General features: G+C 48.6%; 2 protein-coding genes across 5 annotated transcripts in view; one reads left to right on the top strand and one right to left on the bottom strand.

The window, feature by feature from the left end:
• Positions 1–1,152: 1,152 nt before the first annotated feature.
• On the bottom strand, positions 1,153–5,498 carry SBDS (SBDS ribosome maturation factor). The gene is made up of 5 exons (XM_079324942.1): positions 5,321–5,498; positions 4,524–4,653; positions 3,182–3,382; positions 2,430–2,594; positions 1,153–1,809 (listed from the first exon to the last, which is right to left on the bottom strand). Exons 1-5 carry the CDS (start codon positions 5,446–5,448, stop codon positions 1,681–1,683), a joined length of 753 nt encoding a protein of 250 aa, XP_079181068.1. The 5' UTR covers positions 5,449–5,498; the 3' UTR covers positions 1,153–1,680.
• LOC306811325 (S-adenosyl-L-methionine-dependent tRNA 4-demethylwyosine synthase TYW1-like) overlaps positions 5,464–17,137 on the top strand; it is a 396,352-nt gene continuing 384,678 nt past the window's right edge. Inside the window, exons 1-7 of one of the 4 annotated variants that reach the window (XM_079324918.1) lie at positions 5,464–5,568; positions 7,327–7,490; positions 8,130–8,270; positions 8,796–8,897; positions 9,769–9,963; positions 11,306–11,587; positions 12,457–12,564. In XM_079324918.1, coding sequence (XP_079181044.1) covers positions 7,359–7,490; positions 8,130–8,270; positions 8,796–8,897; positions 9,769–9,963; positions 11,306–11,587; positions 12,457–12,564 — 960 coding nt within the window. In that variant the 5' untranslated portion in view covers positions 5,464–5,568; positions 7,327–7,358. Of the gene's footprint in view, positions 5,569–5,634; positions 5,657–7,069; positions 7,185–7,326; positions 7,491–8,129; positions 8,271–8,795; positions 8,898–9,768; positions 9,964–11,305; positions 11,588–12,456; positions 12,565–17,137 lie in introns of those variants that run through there. The other 3 variants (XM_079324919.1, XM_079324920.1, XM_079324917.1) reach the window with 3 other exon arrangements.

The raw sequence follows: 17,137 nt of genomic DNA, 5'->3' as shown, positions 1-17,137 counted from the left end.
CCTGCATGGCACTACACCCCTGCATTTCCTAGGTGGCACTTAAACCCCTGGGAACAAACAAAAGCGTTCTAAAATCCATTTCACCAGACTCAGCAAAACTGAGGCTCTAGAGAGGCAGATCCTCCCAAAATACTGCTGAAGGAATTGATCCTGGCCTTGCACGAGTGTGCAGAAATTAGCTGCTGCAGAAATGCACTCCCAAGGGGCAGCCTTGGACTGAGGCTCCAGCCATCTCACATGCCAAACCTCTCTTTCTCCAGCTGATTTCCACTGTTTCTGATGAAATTCCAGGAAATTCACAATAGTTAAAGGTGCAGAGGAAAGGTCAGCAGCACAAATCCAGCTCTGTTTAACTGTCACATAAAGGGGGAGTCTCTGGAAGGCAACAGCAACTAAAGAGCACCAGGCTCATCTCCTGCCTGGCTGGCCCACAGCTTCTCACCTGCTGCCTGCTATCTGCATGCAAACAGAAATGTCATATTAAAGGCTCCTCCAATTCCTGCTGATTTAGCTTTTAGTCACTGAACCATATCTGCTTTGCCTGGTGGTTTGTATTTTTAGTATCTCCTTCCCCCGTTGTTGTCCTCTCTTCCCCTTTTCTTTGAAATACCCCGGTTCAACTTCAAATCATTTGTTTAACACAGCTGCAGCAAGATTTAACAGAATTAGCAAGAACTATATCCCATGCCCCAGGAGCTGGCTGGAAATTCCGTGTGTGGATTAGAGAGCAGCAAGAAAAAGGACAGAGGATAAAGGACAGCTGCCAGAATTGTTCTGTTGCACTAAAAAGCAAAGGGGCACACACAAACAATTCCTGCTGGGAATTACTGTCCAACAAAAGCCTGTCTGGCTTCCATGGCCAGAGGCCACCACTGCCTGAGATTCATTTTATCATGTGAAAGCAGCAGCTCCCAAGCACAGGCTACTCCCTCAGCCTACAAAAGCATTACCACAGCTGGGGATATCTCCTCCACTATTAGCAAAAATATTTTTTTTTTCTGTATCTATAATATATAAATAGACAATAATTTGTTTTTACTAATGTAGCTAAATATATTCTACAAATAAGTTATTAGGAGAACATTATCCCTATGCCAGCAAGTGATGCTATAGCCAGTGAAGGAATTCTTTATGAATGGTCCTTTGAAGTACTTTAATTATCAAACAGCCAATTATGGAAGCCCACGTCAGTTTTCACACTGCCAAGAGACTGATTTTTAGACATGATCCACACTTTGCACTTGTTTAGAAGTGAAAATGCAGCTCTCTTTTTTTAAGGTCCCTCTCCTCACATACAAAGCCACTCCTCAGTGACCAGTGCAATCTCCCACTTGACACTGACAACCTGAAGGTACAAACAGTTGGCACCAAATCACTCACTCTTCAACAGCAGCCCTGAAAATAAAGCAAAGCCAGAGTAACCTCCTACCACACCCTAACTCCTTATTAGTGCAACTCTGACACAAAATCTTCTTACAGGCAAAGACATCTGTAAACCAAGCAAGTGAAAAATGACAAAAAACCCCCAACCCACACTGCATGGAAAAATCCCACAGGATTAGTGTCAGAAAATATTTGGCAGCAAGAGATTGGAAAACACCATGAAGGCCTAACAGCAGAGTGGCTACACCAGTCACTGCAGGGAAGTTGTTGAAGCAGATCTGCTGCAGGAAGGTTTTGTTATTCAAGCTTTTCATCTCCTTCCTCCACATCCTTCAGACTGAGCACTTCCAGGGTTCCTTTCCCTTTTGTCTCACAGCGGATCAGCTCGTCGATCTCCCTGAAGCAGCCTGGGTCAATAAGGCACACCTGGAATGTTCCACATTTCATCAGTCAGCCAAGAATGTTTGAATTTCATCAGCCCCTACCCAAGCCTAACATTCACTTTATTAAAACAATCCTGGTTAGTTACTGAGGAGGATTCTGAAGAGTTGACAAGCTCTGTCTGGCAGCAATCTTTCCACAGACCTCTACAGTTCCAGTTCCTCATGCTGGACATGGCTTTTTTCCAGTTGGGATTGCTGGATTCCAATGAAGATTTTCATACCAAATTTTGCTTTACCACACACTGACTTAAAAAAAAATAAATTAACCACTCTTAAAATCCAGAGCCAAGCTACCAAATAAATAACAGTAACATTCCACATACGAGAGAAACTTATCAGTGTAGCAGGATCATCAGTGCTAAGAGGAATTGCACTGTGCACTCCTCAGCTTGGGGCAGCAACCTCTGGATACCAAATGTTGCTTCCATGCCTGTATCACTAGGATTGTGTGAAAGTAAAAATTCCCAACTGAAGCTCTCATTAAGGATCTTTGGTAAGCCTGCAGTTTATCTAAACAACTTTCATCTATGAATTCATCTCCTAGCAAAATACACATGTGTAGTTCAGATCAAACCTGAGCCCCAGGGAATGCTTTTTGCTTACCATTTCCAGCTCTTCCTGGAAGTCTTCACTCTCAGTAACTTTAATCAGTGGCTTGAGCTTCTCTTTCAACTTCTTGCCCTCCTTTGCTGGCAGGATAAACCTCAGCCTCATGTGAGCCCGTTCAATCTGCATGGTCTCCTTCAGCTGCCTGATCACTTCCAGGGCCTGTTGGACAAGAAAAAGGGCATTTACAATCCTGCTTAAAACCCAGCACCCAGATCCAAATCTTGACCCTTTTCCCCAGCTTCAGAGCCATCTCTCAGTGATGATCACTGCCACTCTGCTGCAGGGAGGTTGCTATCATGCTCTTTTCACAGATTAACAAGAATAGGCAGACTTCTTGTTTTTTGTGATCACTTTGAACACTTAAAAGCTGTCTGAAATAAAATTAAACAGCTATACTGCAAAACATCACAAACTCACGTGGCTCAGATGCAAACCTGATATACCACCTCAATTAGCATAATCATAAACCTTTTATTTCTGTTCCAACTGTATCACTGATGAGTTTTTTCCTTTCTTTCTCCCTTCCCTGAATTCCCAGCAAACAAATGGAGTTTCAAGAGCTGCTTCTCTCCAGCACTCAGCTGCCAGATGGCTGAGTAATCCCTGTGCAGGCCTCAGATCCTGGGGCTCTGCTGATCCCTCTGTGGCTGAGACCTGAGGAATCACACTGCATGGCACCACCTGGGAGCAGGAAACTGACCTGCTGCTTGGTGCTCTTGTTGGGTTTGACAGAGCAGGAAACTCACCTGCTGCTTGGTGCTCTTGTTGGGTTTGACAGAGTAGTGGATGTCCTTCATGGCCCTCTCGATGAGGATCACTGTGTAGGGCCGCTTGGTCTCGGGGTTGACGCACTTGTCAGCCACAATGGTGGCGATGTCACGGAACATCTGCTCCAGCTGCGTGTGCCGCTCCTTGTCTGACACCTGCAGCTCCCCCTTGGACAGAATCTGTACAACAGGGAAATCACTTCATGAACATCGTGGATTTGACAAGTGACTTTGTTAAATCTGACAGCTGCTTGGAAGGCTGGGTGAGATTTGAAGTGCAGCAAACAATAACCAAATTAGTAACGTGAATCATTAACAGACAGCATTAGAAAGGCTTCAGACAAAAAAACTCACCACAGAAACACTAAATGGCACCAAGAGAAGCATAGATTTCACAGAATATCTTGAGCTGGAAAGGATCTCCAGGGGATCATCCATTCCAGCCTCTGGCCCTGCTCAGACACCCCAGCAGTCCCACCCTGTCCATCCCTGGCAGCTCCTGGAGCCGTGCCCATTCCCTGGGGAGCCTGGGCAGTGCCCAGCACCCTCAGGGGAAGAACCTTTCCCTAAAATCCAAACTAAACCTGCCCTGGCACACCTCCAGCCATTCCCTGGGTCCTGCCCCTGTTACACAGAGCAGAAATGAGAGCTGTCCCTTGGGAGGAGCTGCAGACCCTGATGAGGTCTGATCTCAAGTCTCCTCAGGCTGCACAAACCAAGTGCCCTCAGCAGCTCCTCACGTGGCTGCTCCAGGACCTTCACCTCCTTTGTAGCTTTCTCTGGACTTGACAGCTTTAGATCTTATATTGCAGCACTCAAAATTGCCCCAGCACTGGAGGTGAGGCCACCCCAGCCCAGAGCAGAGCAGGACAATCCCCTCCCTGGCCTGGTGACCCCAGAAGAGAAATGTCCCTCCTGGCTGCCAGGGCAATACTGACTCTAGGCACTTACTGAAATCTCATAATCCACAGTTCATATCTCACCAGTAAAGACTAAGAAATAAAATCTGTTACTAACAACTAAGTGAACTCTCCAAAGTAAGTAACTTCCCCTGGCCTTCTCCATACTCTTAATAACTTACCTCATGGGAGGGACTCTTCAGAGCTGGCTGTGTCCAGACACATCAGTGCATGCAAGTTGTTTTAGGCCACATGCAATGCCAAATTTAAAACTATAAAACAGCTACTGCTCCTTTTTACCCATTTCTTAACAAACAACCCTTCGACCTATAGCAGCATTCTATAAACACCCTTCAGTACAGACTGGCCTATGCGACAAAATTTTTTCACATCTTTTACAAAGCAAAGTGTGTGAAACCTACCATCTTACAGATTTCTGTTTGGTCATCTGTCCCAAATGCTTTAACCAAATCTTCCTTCTTTGCCACCTGGCCTTTGGAGACATTGACAAACACTGTGTGTGTCTGCAGGACCTCATCAAGATCTTTCTCCCTAGAGATTGAGACAAATATAGAAAACTCAGAGTAATCCCAAAAAGGTGCCAGTGCCACCCCTGCCACGGACATGGACACCTTCCACTATCCTAGGTTGCTCGAAACCCTGTCCAACCTGGCCCTGGGCACTGCCAGGGATCCAGGGGCAGCCAGTGTCACCATCACAGGGAACAATTCCTTCCCAATATCTCACCTATCCACCCCTGCCCTCTGTCAGTTTGGAACCATTTCCCCTTATCTCGGCACCCCATGCGTTGCCCAAATCCCCCTCCAGCAAAGCGGCAATGCCAGGAGCACAGCTGTGTTCAGCGACGAGAAACAGCTCCCGCTGCCCCGGGCTGAGCCAGCACAGCCAGAACCGTCCAGCACAGAGGTGTCGCTGCCAGCCCGGGCACGGTGCTCCCGGTACCGGCCCCGCGCCTCCTCCCGGGGTCAGATCCGGGGCCGGGGCCGCGCACGATCCCCGCTCCACAGCCGGGCCTCACACGGGCCCTGCGGACTGTCCTCCCACACCCCGGGCCTTTCCCGGTGCTCACTCGGGCTCCCCTCCCGCGTCACCACCGAGTCCCACACGGCGTGCCCGGGTACGACTCTCACACCCGGGCCCCATGCCGGGCCCTAGGCCGGGCCCGAGCCGCCTCCCCGCCGGCTCCCCGGGCACTCACGCTCCGCTGCGCCAGCCCATGACCTTGTTGCGGTAACAGGCAATCTCGAAGCGCTTCCCGGCGCGCCGTGCCCGCACCACGGCCACATTGGTGAGGCGGATCTGGTTGGTGGGGGTGAAGATGGACATGGCGGCGGCCGCCCGCTCCGCCCCCGGCCCGGCCCGGCAGTGAATGGCGGCCGCCCCGGCGCGGGCGGAAGGGGCGGGAGCGGCGCATGGCGGTGTGAGGGGAGCCCGGCCGGGAGCGGGGTCAGTGCCGGGACGGGACGGGGTGGTGGCTGTGTGTGTGTGAGAGAGAGAGCCGCGATGGGGGGAACAGAATAACCGTGTCTGTGGGGTAATAACGTGTGTATGGGCTAATAACCGTGAGGGGGGATATAATAACCGTGTTTGTGGGATATTAACGTGTGTATGGGCTAGTAACCGTGAGGGGGGATGTAATAACGGTGTGTGGGATATTAATGTGTGTATGGGCTAATAAGCGTGAGGCGGGATATAGTAACGGTGTCTGTGGGGTAATAGTGTGTGTATGGGCTAGTAACCGTGAGGGCGGATATAGTAACGGTGTTTGTGGGATATTAATGTGTGTCTGGCTTAATAACCGTGAGGGGGGATATAATAACCGTGTCTGGGATATTAGTGTGTGTATGGGTTAATAGCCGTGAGGGGGGGATGTAATAACTATGTGTTTGTGCAGTGATAATTGTGAGAGGGTGCTGTGAAGGGAGATGAGGGTAATGGCTGTAGGGTTTTATTAACCATGAGTGGTGTTTGGGGTAGTAACTCTGTAGTGGGTGGGGGGTAAATAATTGTGAGGGTGGTGGGATGGTAAGTGTGGGAGGCAGGGGCAGGTGGGGTAATAACTGTGAGGGGTATTTGGGGGAGAGGGGCATTACCACGAGGGTGGGCTGCGTGTGTGTGGGGGTGATAACCATGAGGGGCAGTGCAGTTGTGTAGGGAATAACAGTGAGAGTGTGTATGTGTGTGTTTTGTGGCTAAAATTATCTTGGATATGTGTAGCAACTGTTGCATTTGAGGGAATTGTATGGAGGTTAAGGGAATCCTTATATCAAGTTTGGGTAAAACTGGGAACACTGGGGAACTGCTCTTGTCTCTTCTGTTTTGTGAGTCTCAGTGTTGCTGCTGGAGGGGTGAGGGGCATCCCCTTAAGTCTTTGCTCTGGTAACTTGAGTTACAGCCAGTATGAGTTTCTAGCCTCTTGGAAGTACTTGGATTCTGTGCTCTTGACTGATACCTGCAAAAACTCCAAGCTGCAGATGACAGTAGGAGGGTGTCAGCTGTGTTCCTCAGTCAGTAAGAATTACAAACCAGCCTTTTTGGAATGCCTGAATATTCCATATGAAATAGATATTCCCAGACATAACACAGGTGCATTCTTGGCTGTACCCTGGCTTACTCTTGAGTAACCCTGAGTGTTCTGAATCAACCTGAAACATCTCAGTGGTTCCAAATCAAACTTCACTTGCATCATGGAATTCTGTGAAAGCATTTCCAATTGCATCCACATTTCAGTCTGCCCTTGAAACTCTGTTTGTGATCAGAGTGACTGACATCTAATGTGTGCAAGCAAGGGTTGTGTTCAATAGAAAGTCCTGTGCAGGAGATTTTCCCCTTGGACTGGAGCTTTTTCACTCCAAAGAGCTGCATTTGTTGGGTTTGCGTAAAACTAAAGCCAGTTTGATCCATTGGATTCTTCACAAGGACTTTTTCATTTCAGGGACTTGGATAGCACATGCATTTTCTGCTTTTCCTTGTAACAGAGCTGCCTTATCAAAGAAAAGCCCAGAGTTTCCCTCTGACAGTATGGAATGCTAGTTTAGAGCTCAGCTGACACACCTGAGGAGGTGAAGTCTTCTTGGTTCAATTTCAGTGCCTTGTCTGTAGCCAGAAGCTGTTTTCTGCAAAACCTGGGCAATAGCTGGTGATGTGAGGCTGTGGGCACTGTGTGATTATTTTGTGTGTGCTCATTCCATATTCACTCTGTAGGAATCTGTGACATTCCAGATTGAGATGTCTCAATGGATACTTGGAGCTACTTCCATACTTGCCTGGTGTCCATATGGCTGCACAGATTTTACATCTATTCTGCTGTTGCTTTTGGGATCAGCCTTTGGATTGTCATTCAGTTCACCACCAGAACCAAAAGAAAGGTAACTGAACCTGTCAGCACTTCTCTCTGAGAAAACCCCCAAAACCTGGTTGGAATGGAGTAGTTGCTGGATAAAGGCACCTCCTGTGGGCCTGCTGAAGGTGTTGCAAATCCCAGATGCAATTTGGTTATCTGGTTATGATCCTCAGCCTGGATTATTTGTATCTGTGGGTCACTAAATGCTCTTGTTGCTCTGATGATGGGGCAGAGCATAGGACACTCCTCACACTGTTCCTGGGAGAATATGTCCCCCTGGATGGCTCTGTCACTCCAGGTAAACCTCTCTGCTTGTGCCCAGTGTTTGCACCTTCATGTTTTCATGATGTTAATGGCAGAGTTGGGCTGGTTTTGAGATGGGAGGGAATTAGGCCATTGATTAATTGAAAACCTCCTCATGCAGGGGAGTAAAGATCTGCTGCAGGACTTTGGAGGTTCAGCTGGATCCTGTTACCTCCCAGAATGGGCATTGTAGCATGGCCTAGGTCAGGAAAACAGGTCCTGCTGTGTTTGTCTGAATGTGAGAGGAACCAAAATGCTTTGACTGTTGCTGAGAGTGGCCCCAGGATTTGAATTTTACATGCTCTTGTTTTGACAGCCCTTGGAGAAGGGACTGCATGTGACACAACTCTTTTTTTTATAGGGTGAGAAATCCCATGGGAATCCCTCTTCCTCTGAGGGAACAGCAGAGAAACTGGGAAATGGATGTGCCCCCCCTCAGGCACAGGAGGTCCATGTTGCTGGAGTGAAGATTTTCTATGGCTCTCAGACTGGCACAGCAAAGGTATCTGTACTTTTATTGCACATCTGTGAAGTTGCTTTGAAATATTGTTGAGAACATCACTTGCCTTAAGACGCTGCTCTGGCTACAGATCTGGGAGCTCATCAGCACATTCATTAGCTTGTTACAATCATTGCTCAACATGCAAGATAAGTGAAAAATTAAATATAAATAACAATTTACCTCCTTTTAAGCAAGGCGTGTAGTAGAGATTGATGATAAAGTTAAAAGTTCACTCTTGCACTATAATTTTAATTTTCTAGCAAGGCTTCATAGAGAGAAGTGCTGGTTTTGGTGCTTTCTCAAGAAGAAATGTAATTTGTGTGTGTAAGTGTGAAGTGATTAGTCATTATAATGTTGTAACTCTTAGCCAGTATATCTATTCTTGTTTTAATGTGAGGAATTGCAGTGCTGGTCCAGACCTCCTGTGTCATTTTTCTTCCTGTCCTGGGAGAAGTCTTGTGACTGAGCACAGCAGGGCTTATGTGGCTTGAAGTAACTGATAACTTCTTACATTTCTTTGTTCAGAGATTTGCCAAAGCTCTGGCTGAAGCTGTTACTTCTCTTCATTTGCCTGTGGAAGTCATTAACATGGGAGATTATGATCCAGAAGATGGTTTATCTGAGGAGGTGGGTATGGCATAAACACTAGTAATAAGTACAAGTTTTTCCTGGGATTGTCAAGGCTGTTTCCCTCCTGTATTTCTCTCCTGTTGTTCTGAAAATCCCAAAGCTATGTGTTGAATTGCCTCCCTGCCTAGGCAAATGTGGCCCAGCAGGAGAAAATACATAACTTTTGAGAATTTCAAAGCCCCAACTGGACATCTTGCTGTGCCAGTGACTTTGTATGAGCCAGTTCTGTGACTCAGGGATATGCTGGGTGAGAGTGGCTGCCCCAGATGCCCTGTACACCTGGGCAAGGTTCAGAGCCAGAACAGGAAGGTGGTGATGCCTCTGCAGCCTTTAGAGGCTTTTAAGTGAGAAATTCCTTGTGAGGTCTATTTATGTGGAATAATCCTTGATGGGTTTTTCTTCTGGAAATATTGATAGTTGCTACTTGTGAGTTTTAATTAATCCTAGCATAAAATATTGGTGGGAACTGTGTGCTGGGAATTCCTTAGGGTTTCAGGATGAATTGCCAGTTGGTTAGTGCCCCCAACACACCTGTAAATGTGAGGTTGAGGAGTTTGAAGTATTTGTCCATGGAGTACTTCCCTGCTGAAGGACTAGGGTCAGGAAGCTGCTGATGGGGCTGGATGCCCAGTTTGCTCTGTCACTGTGTTCCTGTTCAGCTTGGCTTCTCTCTGCTAACTTAAGGTACTGTGCAGATTGTTCAGCACCCTTGGGATTGTCACCTGCACCACCCACCCCGAATGGAGACAGCCCTGTCTTTTGATTTCTCCCACCTGCCTGGATGTTATAACTCTTTGCTTTAAGAGAAAGTTCTGGAAAATGCAGTGATTTTTTTTTTTTTTTTCTCCTGCCCTGTTTGTGTGAGCAGACAAGCAGCAGGAACATCTGTGTGTTCCTGGTGGCCACCTACACGGATGGGCAGCCCCCAGAGAGTGCAGCCTGGTTCTGCAAGTGGCTGGAGGAGGCAGCCAGTGATTTCCGTGTTGGGAAGAGCTTCCTGCAGGGCCTGAGATACGCCGTGTTCGGCCTGGGCAACTCGGCCTATGCGGATCACTACAACACAGTGAGTGTCCCCTGCCTGCCTCTGCTCCTCAGGGACTCAGCTGCACCACCTGCATCAAACTGAATGAATGAATGAGGCTGCTGGGCTGGGTGGGAATTGCAGCTGTTGTTCTTACTGGGTGAGGCTATTGCTTTAGGGCATGGGCAGAATCTCAGAGCCATTGAGCTTGAAAAAAACCTCCCAGGTTGCTGAACCCACCCTGTGCCTGCCCCACCTTGTCCCCAGCCCAGAGCACTCAGTGCCATGTCCAGGCCTTCCCTGGACACTTCCAGGGATGAGGACTCTAAACCTCCCTGGGCCCTTTCCAGTGCTTGACCATCCTTTCCATGGGGAAATTCCTGCTGATCTCCACCCTGAGCCTCCCCTGCCCAGCCTGAGGCTGTTCCCTCTCCTCCTGTCCCTGTTCCCTGGAGCAGAGCCCGACCCCCCCGGCTGTGCCCTCCTGGCAGGGAGTTGTGCAGAGCCACAAGGTCCCTCCTGAGCCTCCTTTTCTCCAGGCTCAGCCCCTTTCCAGCTCCCTCAGCCTCTCCTGGGGCTCCAGCCCCTTCCCAGCTCTGCTTGCTTCCCTGAACATGCTCCAGCCCCTCAATGTCTTTCTTGGGGTGAGGGGTCCAAAACTGCCCCCAGGGCTGGAGGTGCCTCAGCAGTGTCACTGCAGAGGGACAGTCACTGCCCTGGTCCTACTGGCACACCATTGCTGGTACCAGCCAGTGCCATTAGCTTTCTTGGCCACCTGGGCAGTTTAGCTTTGAAGCAATAGGATTTCAAATGGGAAATAAGTCCTACAGGCACTGGGAAGTGTGGTAACACATTTGATAAATCCTAAAAATGAGTTCATTTTCTATCTTTGAAAGCTTTCTGCAATCACCTGAGAGCACAGCACTAAACTCTTGCTCTTGCTGCCTTTTAAACTTGGCTCCTTTTTATAATGTGAGTTTTATTCCCTGATGTGAACTGTGCCAGTATCTCTGCCTGGTCATTGGTCTCATCTCATACAGAAAAATGACATCACTTGTCCCAGGTTATGTTCAGAGCTGGGGCCATGAGTCACATGTCACCATTCTGACCAACAAGCACCACACAGAGCATTCTGTTCCCACAGCCCATCCCTTCACCCCAGGGGTGGCAGAGAGATTTCCCAATGGAGTCTGAGGGAGTGTGTAGCTGTTCAGGCTGCCCTGTGTCTGTGCTGAGCCAGCACCTGAGAGGGGCTCCCCAGGTCCCTGCCCTGCATTGCCATGCAGCTCACTGGCTCTTCCCAGGGTTAATCCTTGTTTTTCTGTTTTTCTGCTTGCACTTGGGCCTGGTTTAATTTCCTCTCCAACCCTTCCTGCTGCCCTAGGTTGGAAGGAGGATGGACAGGTGGCTGTGGATGCTCAGTGGCAGCAGGATCATGACTCGTGCTGAAGGGGACTGCAATGTGGCCCAGAGCAAGCATGGCAGCATCGAGGCTGACTTTGAGGCCTGGAAAGGCAAATTCCTCACTCGGCTCCAGGTGCTCTGCAGGGGAGAGAAGAAGCCCTGCAGTGGCAAGTGCAAGAAAGGAAAGTGCAAATCTTCAGGGAAGCAGAGCAAGGAAAGCTCAGACAATGAACATGGGACGTCAGAACATGAGAGTACTGAGGTACAGCCAGAATCCTTGAGGCCTTACTTTGCATGGAGCACTGTTTGACTTCTCCCCTTCCTTCCACAGTCCAGAGGGCTGCTGTGGGAGCCTGATGCTTATTCTGGAGTAGGGGGAAAGAGAGCTGGGATCTCATGGCAACAAGTAGAATGAACCACCTGAAAGAAGTATCAAAGATTTAGTGATGGACCCAGGCTCAATGGCATTTGTGTGATGAGGGAGTCTTGTTCCTGCTGGGGACAGATGCTCCAGAGAGCCAGGCTGGGCTCTCAGCAGAGCCTTTGCCTTGTGCTAAGGCCAAGGGGATTGTTCTGTTCTGTGTGAGTCATTAACCTGCTTCCACTTCAACCCAGTGAAGCTCAGCTGCTCTGCCTGCATTCCAGGGTTGTCCAAAGGCACCAGGGGCTTGTTACCTGAGCAAGCCCTGTATGTCCTTTGTGTGTCTGCCTGTAATCATTCCTCTCTTCTGGAGTGTTGATTGATTGCAGATTTTGACTAAGAAATCCTCTCTATTGCTCTCCAGTGCAAGACCCAAGCTGCTATGGCACATTAATCCTCTCTCGAGCCATTTACTGTGGGCTGGAAGTTATTGCTGGGTTGAATTTTATAGGAAAGTAAGTGGTTCTTCTGGCTGGTTTTGGGAGCTGCAGCTGGCTGCTGCAGGGCAGGAGGAATAAGTGTTACTGTCAGCAAGGCACTTGGGTTTAAAGGGCTTCAGGGTTCCATATCCACCCTATAGGTTTTTGGTAGGCTATTTCTTGTTTTCAGTGATCTTTGCTGATGAGGAGAGCTCATTTCCATGGTTAGCTTAGTCTTGCATTTAACAGTGAGATAAATTCTTAATTTTTTTTCTCTGCTCTCTCCCACAGGCAGAGGAATTGTTTGAAACCAGTAGTGAGGAGGAAGCTGGAGGCACAGATTCTGTCATTGATGTTGAAGATCTTGGCAATATCATGGGCCACATGAAGAAAGCAAAGGTACTGCTGTTAGAGGGGATATGGAATGGTCAGGTCTTGGTCACTGAGCAGCTGGATTGATTAAAATGTGACTGGCTGGATTTGAATCTGCAGGGTTTGGTTAGAGGGAGAGTAAAATGCAATCTATTAAAGAACCTGTCCCCAAAAAGATCATCAGAGGTGTGTTGGGTGTAGTCACAGACTGACTCTGGCTTGCTCACCAAGCAAATGCTGCAGTGGTAATCTGTGACTTCCAGTCTGAGGGAGGATTTATTTGCAGAGCTAACACTGGATCTGGCTGCAAATCTCTGCTCTGAGATTCCCAGTCCAGTGCCTGACCACAGGCACTGCTCCTGTGCTGCCTATGGGTTGTCACTGAATTGCAGGTGTGTGGGGATGGGGCAGAGCTGCAGGTGCAGCAGGAGCTGCCAGAGCACCTTGCCTTGCTCACTGCTGCCCTGGGGTGAGGTCTGTGCATCAGACACTGGGCCTGTCACACAGCCCCAGTTCCTGCTCCATCCCAGGCTCTTGCTGGCTCTGTTCACAGTGGTTCTGTTGGTGTCCCTTTCCTTTGATCAGTCTGAGCTGGGATGTGTCACACTCACCTCACACAAAGGGCTAGGGACAGGGAGCTGCTGCAGGACCTTGCTCTGCTCCCCACTCTCTGACTGAGCAGTTGTTGCTCAGGGTGGGGGATGGCCTGTGATGTGCTCTGAGCCCATCTGCTGATCCCCTTTGCTCTCATTGCTTGTGCACCCTTGAGCTTCTGTCCATGCCCTTCTCAGCAAACTGGCCTCTCTATAAGTACACTTTCCTTCCCTTGGCTGCATCTGCACTGTGGGGCTTGTTACAGCTCTTTCCCAAAATGGGGCCCTGGCACAGGGTGCCCAGAGCAGCTGTGGCTGCCCCTGGATCCCTGGCAATGCCCAAGGCCAGGCTGGACAGGGCTGGGAGCAGCTGGGACAGTGGAAGGTGATTGATGTGGAATGAGATGATCTCCGAGGTCCCTGTCAATCCAAACTGCTCTGTGACTATGAAAATACAACAATGTCCGTGTTCTGAGCTGAGGTGGCACTGCTGGGCCACCTGAAGCCAGGCTGTGGCTCACAGGAGGTTGTGTAAGGAGGGCAGGAGTTTACAAGGGGAGCACGGGGATCTCTGTTCCTTCCCTTAGGGAGGGGAGGGAGGTGAATCAGATGCTGCTGTTTGTAACCAGCTCTGTGAGGAAAGGAACCAGTGATGGGGCAAGGCCAGCTACTGTGGGAGGGTTCTGGAGCTGGAATCAGCCTGTGCACTGCAGCTTGTGAGGGAAGGCTGGGGAGCCCCCTGGCTTCCCTTTGGAGGGACAAAGGAGCACGGCTCCTCATGGAGAGCATTGCTGCTGTCTCCTCTCTCCTGCACTCACCACTAGGGGTCAGCGGCCAGAAGGGAAGCGCGGCTGCTGCAGCGGCTCCGGGGCGGTGCTGACAGCAGCGGGCTGTGAGGAATTGGGCACTGAGCTTTCCCTGACTGACAGACTGTAGCAACATCATCATAGAGAGCAGTGTAATCCAGGGAAACCACATACCATAGGCCACTTTACAAATAAAAAGTGAGCACAGCAATAAAATACTTCCTGCTGTTTGCTGGAAGAAGTCACTGCTGAGGTCAGGATGGTGTGGGGTTATACACAGGCAGGGAAAGTTCACTGCTCTCTGTGCCTTTGCTGAGGCAGCGTCCAAACTGCTTTCTCCTCAGCCTTGCTGGTGCCCTGCTGGAGCAGGGAGAGGCCTGGGTGTTGGATGTGCTTGTGTTCTGCAGTAACTGTGACTCTGTGCAGATCAGGTTGCTGTGGCTGTGACCCAGGTGCTACCCTGGTCAGAGGGGCAGCTGCTGTCTGAGCACAGACATTCACCTGCAGCTGGAACCTGCAGGTGTGATCCTTTGAACCTTTTCCTTTGAGGAGCTGGCAGAGCTGTTCTGTGAGAGTTGAGCACTGCCCTCCTGCAGAGGATTAAATCCTGAGGGGGCAAGTGTTGGTGTGGGCCTGAGAGCTGACTCTGAGTGTCATAAGGGCACCTCTATTGTAGTTCCATCCCCTTTCTAGGCTCTGAGTCTGCACTGAGAGGTTTCCTGTACCAGGTGAGTTGTTCTGCCCTTGGCCATTTTAGCCATTTTCCCTCTGGTGGAATGCTGAACTGTGTGAGATGGGTGTGACTTTTTTTTTTTTTTATCCTGAGCTAACCTGTTGTCCTGTAGGACTCCTTGCCCACACAGCCAAGTACTCTGGGCTTTGGGATCTGAGCTAGTCACACACTAGTGAGCAAGTTGGAGAGAAACTTGGGTATCTTCAGGGTTATATCACAGACAGTTCTTCCTCCTCAGAGTTCCTTGGGATGTGCCTGACACTCTCCAGCAGGAGCTCTGTGGGTGTCAATGTTGGATATTCACCCCTCTGCCTATGGGATGTGGAACAGCAGGTTCTGCCTTTTGCATTGTAGCTAAGTTGAAATGGTTTTGTGTCCAGCTTTCATCTCTTCTGCATGGATTGGCTCTTGTGAGACTCACTAGCAGGTAAGGCTGCTGTGCAGGCACAGATAGTCAGAATTCCTTATTGTTCTGCCTTTTCTGGGGTGGCTGTGGAGGTGATGTGATCTAATAAATACTTGCTCACATCTCTACAGGTCATCTTTATTTAATTTCACATCTGTCTTCTGTTGTTTACCTTGATGGAAATCAAGGCTGAGATTTGTCTTACAGCTTTCGTCCCCATATTCTGCAGGTTTGTGAAGGATTGTCAAAGGGCTTGGAGCAGGTACTGGTACCCTGCAGCCCCTTAGGCCAGATGGATTCAGGAGTTCCAGGGGAATGCCAGCACCTCTCTGCCAGGCTGAATTATAGTTATTACAGACTGAGTTAGAGGAGAGATGGATTTTTAAAGAGCTGCTGAGTGTGAAGTTACACAGTTCATGGTGATGATCTTCTGCACACTGAGTCTGAGCCCAAACGGACAAAAGGTTGGGTAGATATTGGTAATATATTCAAGTATATTAACTGTAGCTGATCCAACAGCAAATTCCACATGAGTTTACCAAATCTCATAATATGTGCTGATGGTTTTTATTGCATTTGAGAACAAGCATTGAGGTTTTGCAGTTGTGGCACACTTTGCCTGTCCTCCAGAGTTCTTCCCCTGATGTGGATTTGTCAGGGAAAGTGAACTCTGATGGTGTTTGTGGCCTGCAAGGTGCCATTAATCACAGGAACACCAGTTCTTAGTATGGATTATCTCCCCCAGCTGGGAGATCAGCTGAAAGGACAGACCTATCTACATTCATTCCCAGGGAATGGAATGACTTTATTAACCTTCACATTTATAAACTTCAGGCATGAGTAATGGCAATAATAATATCCTGATTCCTTGTTTGATGGGTTTGGAAGCAATCAAATGAGCATATTTTGTTGATGCAATTTTGAGATTAATGCTCATGTTTTCTACAACAAGCAGTATAATGATACTGACAGACTCATTTGCAATGTAAAGAGAGGGGAACACACTGAGAGTTTCCCCAGAGAGTTCAGTTTGTGTCCCTCTGTATCCCTGGGTCCCTGTTCCCTGAAAAGTCACCCTGGTTTAGCCATTGTAAATGCTACCCCTTGCAGTGTTTCCTGGGAGCCCTTGCAGCCTGGGGCTGCTGTGGAAGCCCAAACCTTGCAGGCCCTGGGTGAAGGGACTCTTAAGGAAGCTGGATTTGGTTGGAGTTAGGCCTTTTAAATACCTGCTTGCCCACAGCCCAAGGTTTGCAGACCAAGGGTCATGTCCAACTTTGTGCTACAGCTGGGAACGTTTTAAAGGAGGAGAGAATAGTCTGATACATTAACCAAATGGAACAAAATTTGGGTATGTAACTTTCAGTTAAAACTGATGTGACAGCTCCAAAAGCTTCAGCTTTTAATGGGTGAAGGATCCCTTTATGAAAAATGTGCCATTATCTGCAGCAGCTGCTCTGGGCCAGATTCTGACCTGTGCTACTCTGGTTCAGAATTCAATGTAAGTCTACATTTTAAAATGAGCCTTAAGAAATTTAATTTTACTTCTTGAGGACTACTTCTGTCATTAACAGTGGGATTTGCCACAGGGATGTTTTACCCTTCTCCTTTCATGGGCTCAAATCTTTTTTCTCTAAACCCTGACTAATGGAAAGGATTACAATTACTAAACAACAAAATTGCAAGAGGTCTTGAGGCTTTTTCTGAGTAAGGCTTGTGAGTGATAAAAGGGAAAAAAACAACCCCAAAGTAACTTTAATATAACCTGTATGTGGATGCGTAGCCTCTGGCATGTGGTGTGACAGTGGCTTCCTTACAGAGTGAGAGTTGAGTGTTTATTTACAACCTTTTCCTGACCATGTCCTTTGGTGGAAATAGTCAGGACTGACCCTGCAGCAGCCCAACCCTTCTGCTCACCATTTCTCACCAGCTTTGTGCTCCATTTCTCCAGTGGTTTTTTTTGGTGTGCATTTTTAAAGTTTCCTGCATGTCTAATGACAGATTTGAGACTTCTCCAAATTCTACAAACCAATGCAGCAGAGCCCCTCTGCTCTGGATCTAGCCT

This window comes from Erithacus rubecula (assembly GCF_903797595.1).
Source record: "Erithacus rubecula genome assembly, chromosome: 22".
In the NCBI taxonomy this organism is placed as follows: domain Eukaryota; kingdom Metazoa; phylum Chordata; class Aves; order Passeriformes; family Muscicapidae; genus Erithacus; species Erithacus rubecula.
Note: the sequence above shows the minus strand (reverse complement) of the source record. Positions and strands in the feature narration are given on the sequence as shown.